The 17,246-nt window shown below is 37.3% G+C and overlaps 1 protein-coding gene across 1 annotated transcript in view; it reads right to left on the bottom strand.

The window, feature by feature from the left end:
- PREX2 (phosphatidylinositol-3,4,5-trisphosphate dependent Rac exchange factor 2) overlaps nucleotides 1–17,246 on the bottom strand; it is a 179,432-nt gene that overhangs the window by 14,659 nt on the left and 147,527 nt on the right. The window contains exons 35-37 of the mRNA XM_087825421.1: nucleotides 16,322–16,436; nucleotides 6,629–6,695; nucleotides 5,742–5,932 (exon numbers count right to left, since the gene is read on the bottom strand). Coding sequence (XP_087681547.1) covers nucleotides 5,742–5,932; nucleotides 6,629–6,695; nucleotides 16,322–16,436 — 373 coding nt within the window. The remainder of the gene's footprint in view (nucleotides 1–5,741; nucleotides 5,933–6,628; nucleotides 6,696–16,321; nucleotides 16,437–17,246) is intronic.

The following is a 17,246-nucleotide window of genomic DNA, read 5'->3' as shown; positions in this document are numbered from 1 at the left end:
AGGTCTAGGCAGTTCTTACTCAATGCTATTCTTGCTAAATGTTAAAATGGACCACAGTATTTTGCAGATGCAGCTATAAAAGGATTAGCTTGACAGCAACTCAACTGGGTAAGTATAGCTGACTCCAAAGAAGAAATCAAGGTGTAATTAAGCAAACAGTATATATAAGCAATGGCTGAGCTGATCAATCTGCGGGGAGACAGAGCTTGGGTTAGAAATCCCGTCTCCTTCACTTGCTGCAATTAAGAAACTACCTTGTGACAACCATATCTAATTCTTGAATAGAAATCCTAAGCAGTGAACCCCTTGAGTTCGGTAACAGAAGGGGAAGAAGGACGACTCTGAGAATTCAACCACCATTTATAATACTGTCAAATGTGAAAATATATCTCAATTTCCAAATAACAAAATGAGAAATGCATTTTAGAAATAGACCCCTTCTAAGTTAGAAACTTCATATATCTATATCCATATCCCTTTAGTTCCTAAAACTTTATGTATGTTAAAATTAATTTATACAATGTCTGAAAGAAAAAGCAGTCTAACACCTGAATGCACAGCTGGTGGCTAGCCTGATGTTCATCATTACGTTTTTAATGATGAGAGTAGCCGGTGTTGCCATGGACTGTTTCTTTCTCACACCTGTGTGTGGCTCTAAACAGAAGGCAGTGGTGACACTGACTGGTGCTGGTGAGTCCCTGATGCAGGGACCCCTCCTAATGGTGCTGTTCACAAGTCCCACTGGGTGTTAGTAAAAAATGCAGGACCTTATTTCCTGGAAGAAATTCTCCCTCAAAACAAAGCATGAAGATAAAAGATAATTTACATGCGCAGAGCTCCAAGGTTTTAATTTGAAGACACTGCAGGTGAGTCAGAAACATGAGACCTGTCCTCAGATGACCCCCCTTCCTTCAGGGCCATCCCAGGGGCTCTGACACTACCAAAGCCCCATTATTAATAGATACAGAGAGTATGTGGACAAAATCCCTCTGGAGTAAGTCCTTAGAGAGAAACAATGATTCCAGATTTCTTGCCCTCAATAGAAATTTCTATGACAATATCTTTTCAGGTAGCCTTTGGAAATTTCCACCCACTTGATCCCATGGCAAAGGAAGCTGAAGCTGACGGAGTGGGAGGAAAACGGCATCTTTGCTGTTGGACACGGTAGGGCTCATGCCCCAGGTTTTATAACATTTGCAGAATACTGATTTTTATCGGTTAAAGAAAAACAGTTGGCTATTAAGCAGGGGTGGGAATAAAGAACTAAAACAGAATGAAATACCACGTAGAGTGGAAGGCTGCTGCGGTATGAAATCAAAGGGAAATTGAGAAATCCTGCTGGCATGCTTTCGGGCTGCCTGTAACAAATAACTGGCACGAGGACAAAAGAGAACTTTACCAGCCACAGTGCTGATTCAATACTTTAAAAACATTCACTTTGGCAAAAAGTTAGAAACATTCACCTCGGCAAAAAGTAAAGTTGTCTCTAAGGCAAGTTGATAGACAATATGTAGCATAAATCTTGGGGGACAATGAAATTCAAAAAGATCTTCCAATGTTTGTATTTGTTAAGCAAAGAAGTGTATATTTAAACATGGCTACAATATCCGTGCACATTTAGAAGAGAAGCACGATACACAGAAATGGGTCTTAACACCCTCTGCGCACAAGGTAATGGCGAACCAAACGCTCCCTACAACCACCCGGCCTCTGGCTGTGTTGTGCGTGAGGACAATCCTTTTGGGAACCTGAACTATAATATATAAAGCAAAGAGGTTTAAACTCCAATAATTCCACCTGGAGGATATTTTTGTTTTCTTTTAGTTTAATGGAAAATAAAATTGAAATATAAACAGCTACATAAAGAAAGATGCCTCTTAAGTGCAAAGGATAAGAAGAGGAACCACTAAACTGCTACGGTGGTTGAGTGAGCTGTGGTATAACAACTAGTTGGAATATTATGTAACAAATAAAAGCGATGAGAAAGTGGATGTGTACATTTTGGAAATGCATATAGATCTATGAGCATGAAGCAGATGATTAAACTATATATACCAATAAAACTGTTCAAATGTGTGTCGTTTGATAGAAGTTGTGAGAGATGATAGAAAATGAAAATAAAAGAAGGCATGTCAGGATAGGAAATTTGGGGAATTTTCCACTATTAAACTATTTTTTATAGGTTTTTAAAAAATTTTTATTTTTATTTATTGATTTCAGAGAAAGGAAAGGAGAGGAAAGGAAAGGATCCCCCACTGGGGATCGAGCCTACAACCTGGGCATGTGCCCTGACCTAGAATTGAACCAGCTACCTCCTGGTGCCTGGGATGATTGACACTCAACCACCTGACACCCAGCCAGGCTTAAACCACTTTTTTTAAAAAAATGTCTTTATTAATTTCAGAGAGAGGAAGAGAGAGGGGAAGAGAGAGAGAGTGAAACATCAATGATGAGAGAATCCCTGATTGGCTGCCTCCTGCATACTCCCTACCAGGGATGGAGCCCGCAACCCGGGCATGTGCACTGAAGAGGAATCGAACAGAGACCTCCTGGATCCTAGGTGGATGCTTAACCTCTGAGCCATGCGGCCCAGGCTAAGCTACTTTTTAATACTATGTTTATATTGACTAAAAGGCAAAACCTGATCTTAAAAAGAGACAGTCCTGTTCTTTCACTATTCAAAAGCAATGAAGATATTTAATGTAAGTGAACGTTTGAAGAGTGTGGGCAGGAAAGTTCATCAGTGGAATTGTAACTCACACAAAGGATTACCCTAGGAAAGAGAATTTAATAAAAACAAAGCTAGGCTAAATGCTATGAGCAGATTTTAATAATTCATCCTGAATTCTATTTCAACTCATCTCACATTCAGAGTTGCATGCAGCTCTGCCATCTAATTCGAGTTGGCATTAAAACACCTGGACATTAATGCTAATTAAGTCTGCCTGTTCATTCTGAGAAACCATATTCTTCTCTGTATTATCAAACATATGCGGTATATCATAATGCAATCCTTTAAAAATATTTTGGATTCATTTCTTGCAAATAAAATCAGAAAAGGCATTAAATTGACTATCTAACATGGATATCATATTGTTGACTACTTCTCATCTTGATTTTTAAAGCAAATAATAGAAATCGTGTGTGTAATATTTATTCTCACACTATGAACTTCTCCCCTATGTTGGAACCACATCTAATGTTAGTGCATCTACCTGGGTTCCTCTCTAGCTTCCTGAATTACAATTACTAAGGGAATCATTTTAGAACCAGTCTTATGTGGAATTTGTTTCCAACAGAAATTAGGGCACACAGTATCATCATGAAAAATCTAACCATAGCCTTCACTAAAAGATTTTATTCTGAATAATGGAAAAACAAAACCATACCATTTTCAAATAGTTTTAACCTTCAATTCGGCATCTGTCATGGGCATCTGTGCCCACACCTCAGTAAATGTCTCCAAAATGAGCTAACTAAAATTATATTTATTTTGAATCGCAGAAATGGAAAAGGTCAAACTACTTTGAAATTCCAATGTTACTTGTGATTCTAACACACCTTTCAATGGAAAGCAATAGTAAAATAGCTGTGGGACAGCAATCTTTTTCTCTTATACAACAATCAAGTTCTCAGATTGCTCATGGAATATCTGAGAATAATTTGGACAACTTGGTCATGGACCTAGAATTAAATGGCAGATTTAATTGCATTAACTTTCAGTAAATTAATGTGGAGGTTGTCACAGTATATCCAGTCCTCAGAAAACTATGATCTTGCGCCAGGGATAAGAGGAGAACACAAACGCTCAAGGCAATGACATCTGGTTGAGGCCACCATGGCCATCATTCGTTGCTTGAACACATCAGGCCCACTGTCACTTGAGCTCCCACCTGTGCACGGCTGCTTCCTATGATGACCGAACGTTCTTTCTCTGAAATATCTGCATAACTCTGCATTTCATACAGGTCTCTAATGAAATCCTCTCTTCAGAAGGCGCTACCAATTCTTCCCATCTTTCACCTTTCCCCCTCTGACTCCCAATCTTTTTGTATTTATTTCGCCTATCACATCACATATGTATCTGTTTACATTATTATCTGCTTCCCCCAACGCAATGGACACTATATGAGAGTAGGGACTTTATTTTTTCAGTGCTGTATCCTCAGCCATTAGAATGGAGCTGGTACATAACTGGTGCTCGATGCATATTTACTGAGTGAATGAATAATGAATGAATACATGAATGAATGAATAGGGCCAGAATGAATGAATATGAGTTGATCATAAGGGAGAGATCACTTTTCTGCTAATAAAAAATACGAAATAGTTTTATATATTCAGTTGCAGACAATATTTTCAATTAAGCTCTTAGTAAGCTTGCAATAGAGTACAAAGTACACAGCAACGAAAATAAAGGGAAATTCTGTATATTTTGTCAACCAAAAAAAATGTAATGCTACTTTCAGAAAAATAAAGTCTTGCCATACTGCATAAGCCAAAACATGCTGTGTAGGACTTGAAAACTAGAATTCAGGCATACCAAGTCAAATGGAATTTCACACATGAGCACCTGCTGCCCTGAATCATTTTTCTCCCCCTTTCTACCTCTTCAATCGAACACAGCAAAGCCCAGTTCAACCGTCAGCTTCTCCATGGAAACTTCCCAGTTCTAACCATTGCAGAGATCTATTTTACCTCTGAATCTTATTTTTTATTGATAACTTTCCTAGGTCATTTACATTTTCTTCTAGTCTAGATGAACTTGTTTTTTTTTGTTGTTTTTCAATTGTTTTTATCTTATTGCTATTTATTATTTATTATTAATTTTGTTATTATTTTCTGTCATGTGTTGTTCATACTTTATGTGTCTAACTTGAGTGTCACCACTTTGTTACACAGCCAGTGGAACCAACTGCAATCCATTACATGAGTTAAGTACCAAGTACATTTGAATAAATAATAACCATCATCCTCAAATCTAACTGGCTTGGAACTAAGAAGAGACAGTGACAGATGACAGAAGGCTCTCTGCCCACTCAGATGACAATGAGGACTACATTCTTCCTTATTTTTCCACCTACATGGTTTCGCTTCCTTGTGAAAATGGAGAGATGGCAGAAGAGGAACACATAAAAAAGGACTTGACCTGTGGCTGTCCACTCGCCTTCTGCATCTGATGTAGCTATACAAATTCATACACCTACCTTAGCTGTCCCAAGCAGACCACAGTTGCCAAAAACAAACCACCTGAATAGGACCCATCTGGGTGGGCCCCTGCATTTTCAGGAACAACATATTATTGGACTATTATTTTGCCAGGAGTGGGAAGACAGTAGTAACCCCAAGGCAGTATCCAGCTCACAATTGTGTAATAGGGATCCAAACCACTGAAGAGTGGAATGAATGTCCACCAAATGCAATGAAAATCATCCTACCAAGCAAGTTCCTCCAGTGCATAAGCTCAATGCATAATTTTGTACCTGAAGTATAAATATTGTAATATAAATATAAAGGTGATAACATTCTGGGCCACAACGATATAAATGTGGAATTATATTCATTTGTATGAATAGCCTCAGAAAATTACTGTGTAAAAATTACCTAATTTCTGAACTCTTCCAAATACATCTGAGTCCTCTGAATGTTTCCAGTTATAATGTCACGTCACCAAAATGTAAACCAGAACTACTAAGTGCAATTGGGCACAGCTCAGCCGCCACCCGGGGACGCCCACTTACCGGTGCACGCCGCTGTTGCACATGATGACATGGCAGGCGCCCAACCTGCTGCACAGCTCCGAGGACACCGACAGCAGGCCCACGCCTGAGGCGCTGCACGCTGTGTTTGCACAGGCGGCGGTTCGCTTGGACCTGATAAACGAGGCTACCAGCCGGTAAAGCTCATCCAAGGCATTGAGAGGCCTCAGGAGCTGCAGAGCGAAGGGACGAGCGTAAAGTTCAACATGTTTAGTGGGAAGAAATCCTTTTACTTATTTATTATTTATTTATTTTGAATTTATTGGGGTGACATTGGTTAAAAAAATTATATAGGTATCAGGTATGCGATTCTATAATCCATCATCTGTATATTACACTGTGTTCACCACCCCAAGTCAAGTCTCCTTCTATCACCACTTATCCCCCCTTTACCCTTTTCTACCCCCCACCACTCCCCTTCCTTCTGGCAATCACCATACTGTTTTCTGTGTCCATGAGTCTTTGTTTTAGTTTTTATTTTATTTTATTGATTTCAGAGAGGGAGAGATAGAAACATCAGTGATGAGAGCGATCAGCTGCCTCCTGCACGCCCTCCACTGGGGATCCAGCCACAACCCGGACACGTGCCCCAACTGGGAGCGAACCTTGATCTCCTGGACCCTAGGTCGATGCTCAACCACTGAGCCACACTGCTTGGGCTCTTTTTTAAGAGATCTTTTTAGATGGAATATAATTCATAGCTGTTATAACTTTTGATGAATAATCTAAAATATTTTATTATGAAGGTAACAAAATTGGAGACTACAAATATTAACAATTACATACACATTGCTCAAGAACAACAGTGGAAAAATTAAGGGAGGTATGTAAATGTCAAAGCATAAATAAGTGCTATCATCTATTTTTACCTTATCAACATAGGCAGCCTTGGATGTAGAGTTGGGTGGTGAATTTGACTTGTCCAAGTAGAATGCTCTGTAAGAATCCAAAGAATAAATTATCATTTATTGTGAGAAAAATTAAAATGCACGAAGACACACACAAGTTTTACTGACTTATAAAAACAAATAAATACCAAAACTGTTGAACACTAGGATGGGTGGGACTGCAAAAAAAGTCAGTAATTTTCAATTCTGAAGAAATGATTAAAGATACCACCAGTTCCACTACATATTGTGTGGCCTTAGAGAGATTATCTAATTTGTCTGTGCCTCAGTTTCCTCTTTTGTAAGCTCAGGATAACATTAGCATCTACTTTACAAGGCTGTTAAGATTACATGAATTAATGCAAATAAAATGCTTAGAACAGTACATAGCAGAGTAAGTGTTCACTAATATCTGCAATAATTAATATTATTATAAAAGTTGAAGAAATATATTTTCTTGTGACTATTGGAGAACATTTTCCAGTGTTCATTACTATGTAAGTGTATGATTATGAAACAATACTCAAAAAGCTAATTTTAAAAATAATGAATTGGTTTATTTCAGTCATTAAACTGTATACTCAGATTGGAAGTGAAACCTCTTCAAGGATACGCTGCTCTTTTTTGTTACCAAGATGGAATTGGCACCAACTATTTTAATACAAGAAGTGGAATCTTAGCTAGTAGTAATGTTGTTTGGTTTTTGTCTAAGATCAAGTAACACAGATTAATCAAGTTTTACACTTTAAATTAGGACAGCTTTAACTCAAAGAGGAACTTCCAAAATGAAAATTATCTTCATTCTTACTGAGAATTAGTTTATTCATCTCTCAAATACAAATTCAAACAATAACAAAATTTTTTCAATAGTTCAGCACCCAAAGGTCTTTGTTACTCATTACAATTCATTTTGAACTCGCAGATGTCCATGTTTCACCTTGGCACAGAGGTGGTGTCTCAAAGCTGGAACCCGCAGATTCCTTGGTCAGATGTCCCCTTGCCTTTCCTCCAGTGTGCTTGGTACACAAGTCCAGGGGCAAATTATTCCCTCAGCCCGAATCCCACAGCTGCCTATTGGTCCTGAGCACATAGCACTTTCAGGAGTGTGGGGACTAGAGTAACCCAGGGAAGTGTTCAGCTCAGGACAGAGTTACCGGGACACGAAGCACTGCAAAGTGGAACATCCATCAAGTGCCAATAGTTTCATTTACCTGATTGAGTCCATGTCCATGAGAACACAGGATGGAGAGGAAAATCAAAGGGATCTGAGCTATTTTAAAATGTTCTACACTTTCTCCAGCATCAGAAAGACATAACAACTCTCTGAGAGGATTGCTGTTATAAGAAGAAATGAGCTTGAACTGCATGAGGTCCAAAGCCATGCAATGTGCTGGAGCTCGGTGAGAATGAATGAATGAATGAATGAATGAATGAATGAATGAACGAGCAGCTTAGAAAAAGGCCGAAACGAGCAGGCTCTACATGCAGGGCCGTGTAAGCCCTGATAAAGACTTGGGTTTTAACTTGTCCCAGCACCAGAAGATGGGCTGTTATAAACTTCATGGCTGTGCATAAAAATTCATGTTTTCCTGAAAGATCTGAGTGCCTTTTCACTTCACATAGGCTAATATTGTGAAAACCCATGTGCACACCACCATTCTTTAACAATCTTAGCATTTTGCACTTTGTTTCTCCTTTTAAAGAAAGTGAATCATTAGATACAGATAAGCTCTTCACTGCTCACCCTTCTCCACTCCCATCTGGTCCCAAACTCTCCTTTCCCAAGGGAAACACCATCCCTAAGCTACATTTATTACTTCCACGCTTTACAAGGTCACCCATATGGTTGGCCCTAGTGGAGGTACCAAAGAATATTTGGTAAATATTTCTATTTATTTTTTTCCCTTTAAATCCACACCTTCTTTGTCGGCTTGCTTCCCCAAGAAGTTGATTACTCAATATTTTTGGCAGTGTCCATCAAGGGCATGCTCGGGCACAGAGTTCTAGAATTAGAGTGATAGCACATCTTCCCCCTCAGTACTGCTTTGAGTCTGCTCTCAAGCTAGCTGTCTTTGTTTTCGGTCTAGTCTATATTTTTTCTCTGATAGGTTGAGATTTTCTTTTTATCCTTGATATTCTAAAGTTTTAGCACAAAATGTCTAGGCATTGATTTATTTTTATTTATCTGGACAGAGTCTCAAAGTGTACTTTCAACTTGGGGAATTTTGTCTTCAATTCTAAAATAATCTCAGCTATTACCTTTTTTATAATCTCATGTGTTTTCTCTCTCCCCCCCTCCCCCACCACAGATACACAGACAATTTAACAGACACACACGTGCACACTTTCTTTTAAGATTTTATTTTTCCATTATTGCACTTTAGGTGATTTGTAATATCTTCCAAATGAAAAAACTGTCAAGTATAGAGTTTATCCTTTCTACTGAGAATTTTATTTCCATGATTATCTTTTCATTTCCAAGATTTCTGCCTATTCTTGTTTCATTTCTACCACTGAAAGGTAAACTCCTGCATGAGAATGTAAACTCTCTGTGTGGATATGGACTTCATTTACTTTTGCTCATTGCTGCTTCTCTAGCACCTACAACTGTATGTGGAACATAGCATGATCTTCATAACTATTTTAAAATAAATAATTGGGTGAAAAAAGTGAAGGGATTAAGAAAACAAAAAACACAGCTCATAGGCAGATAACAGTGTGGTGATTACCAGAGAGAAATGGGGGTGTGGAACAGGATATAGGGGGGACAAATGGTGATGGAAGGAGACTCGATCTGGGGTGGTGAACACACAATATAATATGCAGATAATGTATTATAGATTTGTATACCTGAAACCTATATAATTTTATTAACCAGTGTCACCTCAATAAATTCAATACAAAGGAAATATAGAAAACAAAAAAATTTTTCAAAAAGAAAATAATTGGATAACTGGCTCTTTTATTTCAAGATTTTCTACCTTTTTAATGGACTGCAACACTTTGTTTATACTTTGAGCATCTAAAATACACTTTGTCAGGCTATTTCAACATTTTAATTTCTTCTGAGTCAAATTTATTTTCAGTGGCCAATTTCATTGGCTCCTTCTTAGTATTAGGCTTCCTCATGTGCTTTGGAATTTGTTTTGCAAGTTCATTTGAAGGGGGAAGACTTTTAATTTAGTTTTTTTTTGTTGTTGTTTTTATATACAGCTCCATCCCTTATCTCTCATTATTTTTCTCTTACAAACGATTCTGTGCTCATTTGGTGCCCAGAACCCCGGTCTGTAATCAGTTTCATATTGGAGACTAGAGTATCACATTGTGCGGCCATCTGGATTATTACCAGTCCCATCATAAGCCAGTGAATGAATTGGTTCAGTTCCTAGTTTAATGGCCATGTCAGCTCCCTCCTCCATCTCAAGTCCACAAAGCTACAGTCTCTTCTCCGGCAGCGGTAGACAGCATGCCGATTGCTCACCCTTTGCTCAGAAGTGGAGGAGTCCGACTCTATGCTCCGCTTTCAGACTGTGAGAGTGGCTCTGGGTCTCCACCTAGTGTGGAATGACTTTAATTTCTCATCTCCCTCAACAAGTTGTACAGACCCTCTGTCCATCACCAGAGGCCAACAGGCCAGAGGCCTCAGCACAGCTTACAACAAATTGCTCACATTTTGTTTCCTTTCACGGTCATTGAGATGATAAATTATGACCTCAGCTGTGACTTCTACATTTTCTGCCTTCACATTTTATCCAGCAGTGCTACACGTGAGGAACAGAGGTAGGTGGTTCTCCGAAGCCGGAAGCCACAGAGACACCCTGATCAGATGTCCTCATGCTCACATGTTCTTGGAAAAAGAGCACACAAGTCAACAAATTATTTAGCCTCCCAGAGTCTCAAGTACCTAATTTTTACAGTGGACATTAAAATTGCCCTATGTATCAATAGCATAATGTTGAAGATTAATCAATGCATTTGAAGTGCTCAGTACTGTGGTAATGGGCTCATTCAATAGGCAGTAACTATTATTCAAGTGCACACAGTAGGAGGAATCTAAGCCCAAATGTCCTGCTTCCCCCTAAGGCTATCTAAAATATTTTATGATTCATGTAAAAAATGAAAATTAAGGTAGATGTTTGACATCTGCATCATTCTGAGATCATTGCACAGAGGTTCAGGTCTAAAAGGAAAGGACATTTTTTTGAGTGGAAGAAACAAAGTGTCATTTAAATGGCTTACTCGGGCTCATTGGTTGTGAAAACTGCAGCTCCATCCTACTCTCAATAGTTTGAGAAGAAAAATATTCTGTAAAAGTGCTACAGGGCTCATTAGTACACCCAAGGAAAATTCCGCTACTGAAACCTGCCACTACACCTGGCCACGATGGGCACGCTACCTAATTTCTGAAAGAGATGTTCCTTAAAAAAATAAAATAAAAATTCAAGAGCAGGATCATGTCGATCTAGTTCTGCTACATTCATGTAAATTGACTTGGCAGAAATCTTCAACTTTTTAATGGGGCATCCTCTTTAAAAAAAAATATTTGAGCGAATAGAAAAATAACTTTTATAGATTTAAAATGAATAAGTGCCCACATCAAGTGAAACCTTATTCAGAAACAATCTCATCTTTCCTAAGCTGTTATAGAGCAGAACTACAACAGGAAAAGCATGGAATGACATAACTGAGCCCTGGAAAATGTTCTTAGAAGGCCAACTACAAATTCAAGGTTAAATATACTACTGTTCCAGTCTGGGCAAGTAGTTAATATTTGTGAATCCATGATTATAGAAAGCAACCAATTATTATAGAATACATCCATCAGCTGATGATGTCTAGAGAAAATAACCATGAAATACAGCCACCTCCTTGCTCTTATGAAACTTACATAGCCAACAAATATTTTAGTCAATTACTTCTTAAAATAAAAACTTGGACTTGAGGCTGCAACTAATTTTAGGTACTCCCCATAAAAGAAACACAAAACAACAAACGGTTGTGCAGCCAGATATTTTACCATCCCCAAGGTTTGCAGGTAGAATTTCAGTATTTTTCAGAATATGACAAACTGTGGACAGGAAATGAATTTCTAATGCACTTCCCTTAATTGAAAGTCTTACAATGCCCCTTAATCAAAATTTATGAGAAAGTTAATGGTAAAATTGGATTAATGCCCAAACTGACTGTAGTTTATTATGCTTCTGAGACTAGTAAGAATGAAGTCATGGTCCTTTGTCTCAATATAGCAAATCTTATTGAGACCCTTTTGAAAGTGCTGCTCCATTTTATAGAAGTTGAACAGTAAGCTTCCTTTCATGCTGGATTACATCAGGCTTCACTGTCACAATTCTATAAATTAACTCTGCGACAGAAAATGGATATATTATAATAACATTTTTTCATTTACTCTCTATAGCCTAAAATACCAATGAAAGAGGTAATAATGTCATAAGTTACATCAGCAGTGATATAAATATATCCAAATCAAATAACTACAATGAAGCTAATTTTGAGCAGACTAATATCAGACAATCTAATAGTGAAGACAAGTGCACAGGTACCTGTAATGCAATGTAGAGTGATAGGTAAGTTAAAAGGTGCAGAAAGTCACTGGGATATATCCGCATGAGGAAGAAAGAAGGCCACATAAGACTATGACGTAAAGTTGGAATTTGACCCATGGAGGGGATTCTGGACAGGTCAACATGAGAAAGAAACATTTCAAGTAGAGGCAACACCATGAAGAACAGAACAGGCCCAGCCAAGCGTGGCTCAGCGGCTGAGCATCGACCTAGGATCCAGGAGATCGCGGTTCGATTCCTGGTCAGGGCACATGCCGGGGTTTCGGGCTCAATCCCCAGTCGGGGGCGTGCAGGAGGCAACCGATCAATGACTCTCTCAATGATGTTTCTCTCTCTCTCTCCCTTTCCCTTCCTCTCTCTGAAATCAATAAAGATATATTTAAAAGAAGAAAGAAAAAAAAAAGAACAGACCAGATATAAAATGGATGGAGCCAGTTTGGTTGAAAACAAGGTTCATGTTTCAAAGTAGGGAGAGAGAATGGTGGGCAAGTAGGCTGGATTCATACTATGACAAAATTAAGCAGCAAACTAAAAAAATGTAATTAATTTGTTAAGCAGTGGGGAAGCACTACACAATAAACATTTAGTTACCAGCAAAAAAGTAAGAATAAATGGAAAGAAATATGTGATACATAAATTATGAAAGTTTAGGGAATTTAGAGCTTCAAGAGACCCTAGAAATGAAAAGCATCATTCAGCATTCATATCAAGACTACGCTAATGGAAATGGGGAACTGATGTTTGCCATGAGAGAAAGAAAAAGAGTTTGGGGAACATAGAGATTAGTTATGTAGAGTTAAGCAAGTTAATATACTAATTGAAGAATCAGGAAAATGCTTTCTCAAATGGCTAAAGGTTTAGGATCATAGCTTTATAGGGATGGGCTGGTGCTCCAGTGATGGTCAGGTTTTCACACAAAGGGAGACAATGCAACAGCATGGTGTAAGATATTTAAACTTATTAATTTTGTCATTGGAGATAGAGAGGTTAAATCAATGACAAATGCGACATTCTTCTCATTTGGCACTTCCCCCCTCCCTTTTCTGGGCACATTAGAGTATATCCAATTTTCCAACAGAGAAGACAAGGTCATAAGAGCCCCTGCTGTTCTGTACACAGGGAATAATAACTATAGTATTCAGCTCAGATCTCTGCTGTATTCTTGTTTTGTTTCCAGATGATTGCTTATGAGATCATCTCTATATTTATAATAATTATGGAAATTTCTCACTTGGCCAGACTCACCTATACTTTTCCGAATATCATGTTCTATCCTAAAATATTCTAAACTGTGTCAGGTAGCTTTTGGGTTTTAGTATTTACTCTGTATTTCAAAAAAACAACAACCCTATAGCAAAGTTTGGTTAATTGTGGCTATTAGTCATAGAAATGATTTAATATGTCATTATAACAGTGGTGCAGCAGTTGACTATAGGTATGGCTGGGCATCTCATGAGTATTATTGTTAAACTGCAATTGACTACTATAGCACTTAAATTAGGAAATAATTCGACATAAAATCTCATTAAAAGATACTGATCTCTTGTACAAATGAGTATCACTAGACAGGTCCCATCTGAGCCCACATATGGGTAAAGAATGCATGACTCTCTCATCATTGATGTTTCTACCTCTCTCTCCCTCTCCCTTCCTCACTCTAAAATCAATAAAGACATAAAAAAAAAAAAACACAAAAAAAAACCCAGCATGGGAAGAGTTTAGAGGTACATTTTGCCCTGTAAGCCATGCTGCCTTTCCAACATAGACTAGTCCCTAAGGGAGAAACTAGCCATTTCTCACACTGAAAACTTTAAATATTGGCATATGCAGTGTTTGTTCAAAGTATTTGTAAAGAGAGTGAATATAGAGAATCTATATAAAATAGAACTTTGCCCACCATTGAAGTTGTGAGGTTCATGTAACTATAGCTAATTTTAGAAACATTCACACAAATCATAATTTTTAGTAAGTCTGTATTAATTTCCCCAAGTTATAATTACATTTTTTAAATCAAAAGCTCTGAGCCCAAGCTAAATTTCCTGATTAGTGTAGGAGCAAAGCTTTGTGAGGATAATTTATAATCATTCATTCACCTTCCGTGGTACATCCACCAAACAGAAGTCTGGTATGTCAGCAAAAGGAACTGAACAAAAGCAAGAGGGGAAAAATTCACTCAATGAACTTGACTAGGATGCCTTGAATACATTTTTTAAAGACTGATTGTCCTTGTGATGGGCTAAAAAAGTAAGCAAAGTTATAAATAAAAATCACTCTTGCTTCCGTAAACACTGACAATTTTTCCTCACAGAGTATATTTCCTTAACTGAATCTTCAGGTAAGGCTTATTTAATCTCTAACACTTCCAGCTCTCATTTATCCCAGAGGAAATTCCAAGCACAATGTACTTTGATCTTCCCTTTGGTGAAAACAATCCCTTTCTTAGCTTAGAGACAGAGATAATTCAAAGGTTTCTTTTTGAAGATGATTTTATCCGCGTCTGCTTGTCATTCATCCTTGATAAATATTATCACTATAAAGACTTATCACCAAATGTGAAAACAAAGTAAAGTAATTCAAATCTCATTTGCTGCTCTTATCTAAAGATTGTATGAAAAATTCCTTTAATGTAAAAGTTAAATTAATATTACATATAATTACAACTTTTCAAGGGCAAGTGAATTAGTCTGAATGCAGATAAGAGTAAGTAGAGTGGGATAAGTTAAATAAGACTACATGCATAAATGTAAATGCTGCATAGCATAGTCTCAGGGAGCGATGGTGGCAACATTTAACAGAATTATAGTATTTTTCAATTAAAGAAAAGATGTGGCTCTCAAGAGTGTCACTCTCATTTCAAGTTTAACTGCTCTAGTCTCATGTGAAATTTATAAACCTTGCCTATGCTGATGAATTTTCTTGAGAGAGGTCTCCCACAGAGCCAGCATCTGTGCCCTTCAAATGGCCTAGAGTTTTCTGGATATAAAAAGTAGACTGGATACTAGAATAAATTCAATGAAATGATAAGAGCACACAAAAAAGAAGGCCATTACACTGCAATTAATCTGATTTCCAATTCAACTATTTTTATGGTGCTTACTACCTACCAAGCACAGTGGCGACTAGGACCTGGCTGCCCTCCTATGTACTGAGCAAGGCCGATAACTCACAAGTCAAAATAAAACAAATGAAATCCAAGAGGTTGCTAAGTTTTAAAGAAAGTGATTAATTCCAGCTGAGGCTGTAATAACGGAAGGCTTCCTGCAGAAAGATAAATTTGAGATGGATCTTAAATAATTATACTCTTTCCTCAAATGGAAATGGAGCTGAAGCATGCCCTGGATGACAGCTGGGTTCAAAGCAGCTGAGGAAGGCCTGACAGCAAAGGAGGGAGAGGTGGGCACAGTGACTCTGTTCACACGCCCGTTTCTTCCTCTTGAATTCCAGCCTCCACACCGCTTTATTATTTCCTCTTTGCCCTGTAGGATTTTCACACCTGCTCCTGTCTCTGCTAAGAAACTTGCTCCCCACACCTTTACCTCCCATTCCATGTCCCCTACACACTGGCACCTCAACTCCCCCTTCAGATCTCTGCATAAAGGTCACACTTCCTCAAATAATTCGCTCCTGAAACCTTCATATGTATTTGAAAGTAGATATTTTTCTTGGTATCATGAAACGTATATGTTTTACGGTACCTTCCATGTTAAACACATTCTCGTTTCTTTGTGAGGGTGGCAGCTGCTTAAGGGCACATAAAGAAAACTGTTTTATCCTCAGTCCACTGAACCTCCTAGGGGATGCCACAGTAAAACATCAATGCTTTTCCCAGGGAATGGTCTAATAAATATTTAATCTCTTGATCTTCAACAGAAATTAAAACAATAGCACGAAAGTTTACAAACATTTTTTTTCTATTTTATTTAGAAAAAGAGTACCCATTAGAATATTTGAAACATTAAACCCTAAATAGAAGACTTTATATCAAAAGAAATATCATGAATCATCTAATATAATGAATAATGTCAAAAACTCTATTTATCTGCTCCTGTCAAAATAGAGAAACTTGAAAAAAAAAAATTGAACGATTGCATACCTGAGCCTCTGGTTGTACTGTTTGACCTTTTCCAATGAGGCTGCATTTATTTGGGCTTGAAATTCTTCCACGGAAACATTGTCTCTATAGTAATATCCTTCCATGCTCTCCAGTGCTGTGTAAACAAGTAAATGTACTTTTCACCTGATTTATAACTCAGTTTCTCCATATTGAGTGTAATCTTATCAGTTATTAGTAAATGTATTAAATAGTACCAAATACGACCATACATGCAAGAATTTTTCTTTCACCATACCAAGAATGAATAAAAATCATTTTTCTTGTCTCATAATAAATAGCAAACATTTGCTAATTCCATTAAGTAGGGAAAGGTAATTTCAAATTTAAACTGTCTTCTATTTTTTTTAAACATTTTGTATATGTTCTTTGTGAAGCTAAACTCAAAATCATATATATTATTAATATATAAACACAGATATATACACACATATATATGTATGAGAGGCAGAAATGTATATTAACATATATGAGTGAAAAAATTAAAATTGTCACTCTCCATATATAGTCACATTCTTTAACAGCTGCAATTTAATTATGAAATATTAGTGTAATAAATAAATATACATAAAGTGAAATCTTAGACTACCTCTACCCCAATGGTCAGTAAATTTAGTTAAAAATGAATAAACATATATATATATACACAAAATACTTATATATAATACATATATATATAATATATATAAAATATATATAAAACTACTATCGATTTTAAAAGTCTTGATTAGTATAGATTTTCTTCCTTTTTCCCCCTCCATCTTTTTCTTTTCTTCATCTTCTTTCATCCATTCCTCTCCCCTCCCTCCCCACATACCTCTGATCTGTCAGTCTGCCCCATGTATCCAAGCCTCTGGTTCTATTTTGTTTGTCAGTTTATTTTGTTCATTAGGTTCTACATATAAGT

This window comes from Miniopterus natalensis, chromosome 16 (assembly GCF_054644295.1).
Source record: "Miniopterus natalensis isolate mMinNat1 chromosome 16, mMinNat1.hap1, whole genome shotgun sequence".
Lineage (NCBI taxonomy): Eukaryota > Metazoa > Chordata > Mammalia > Chiroptera > Miniopteridae > Miniopterus > Miniopterus natalensis.
Note: the sequence above shows the minus strand (reverse complement) of the source record. Positions and strands in the feature narration are given on the sequence as shown.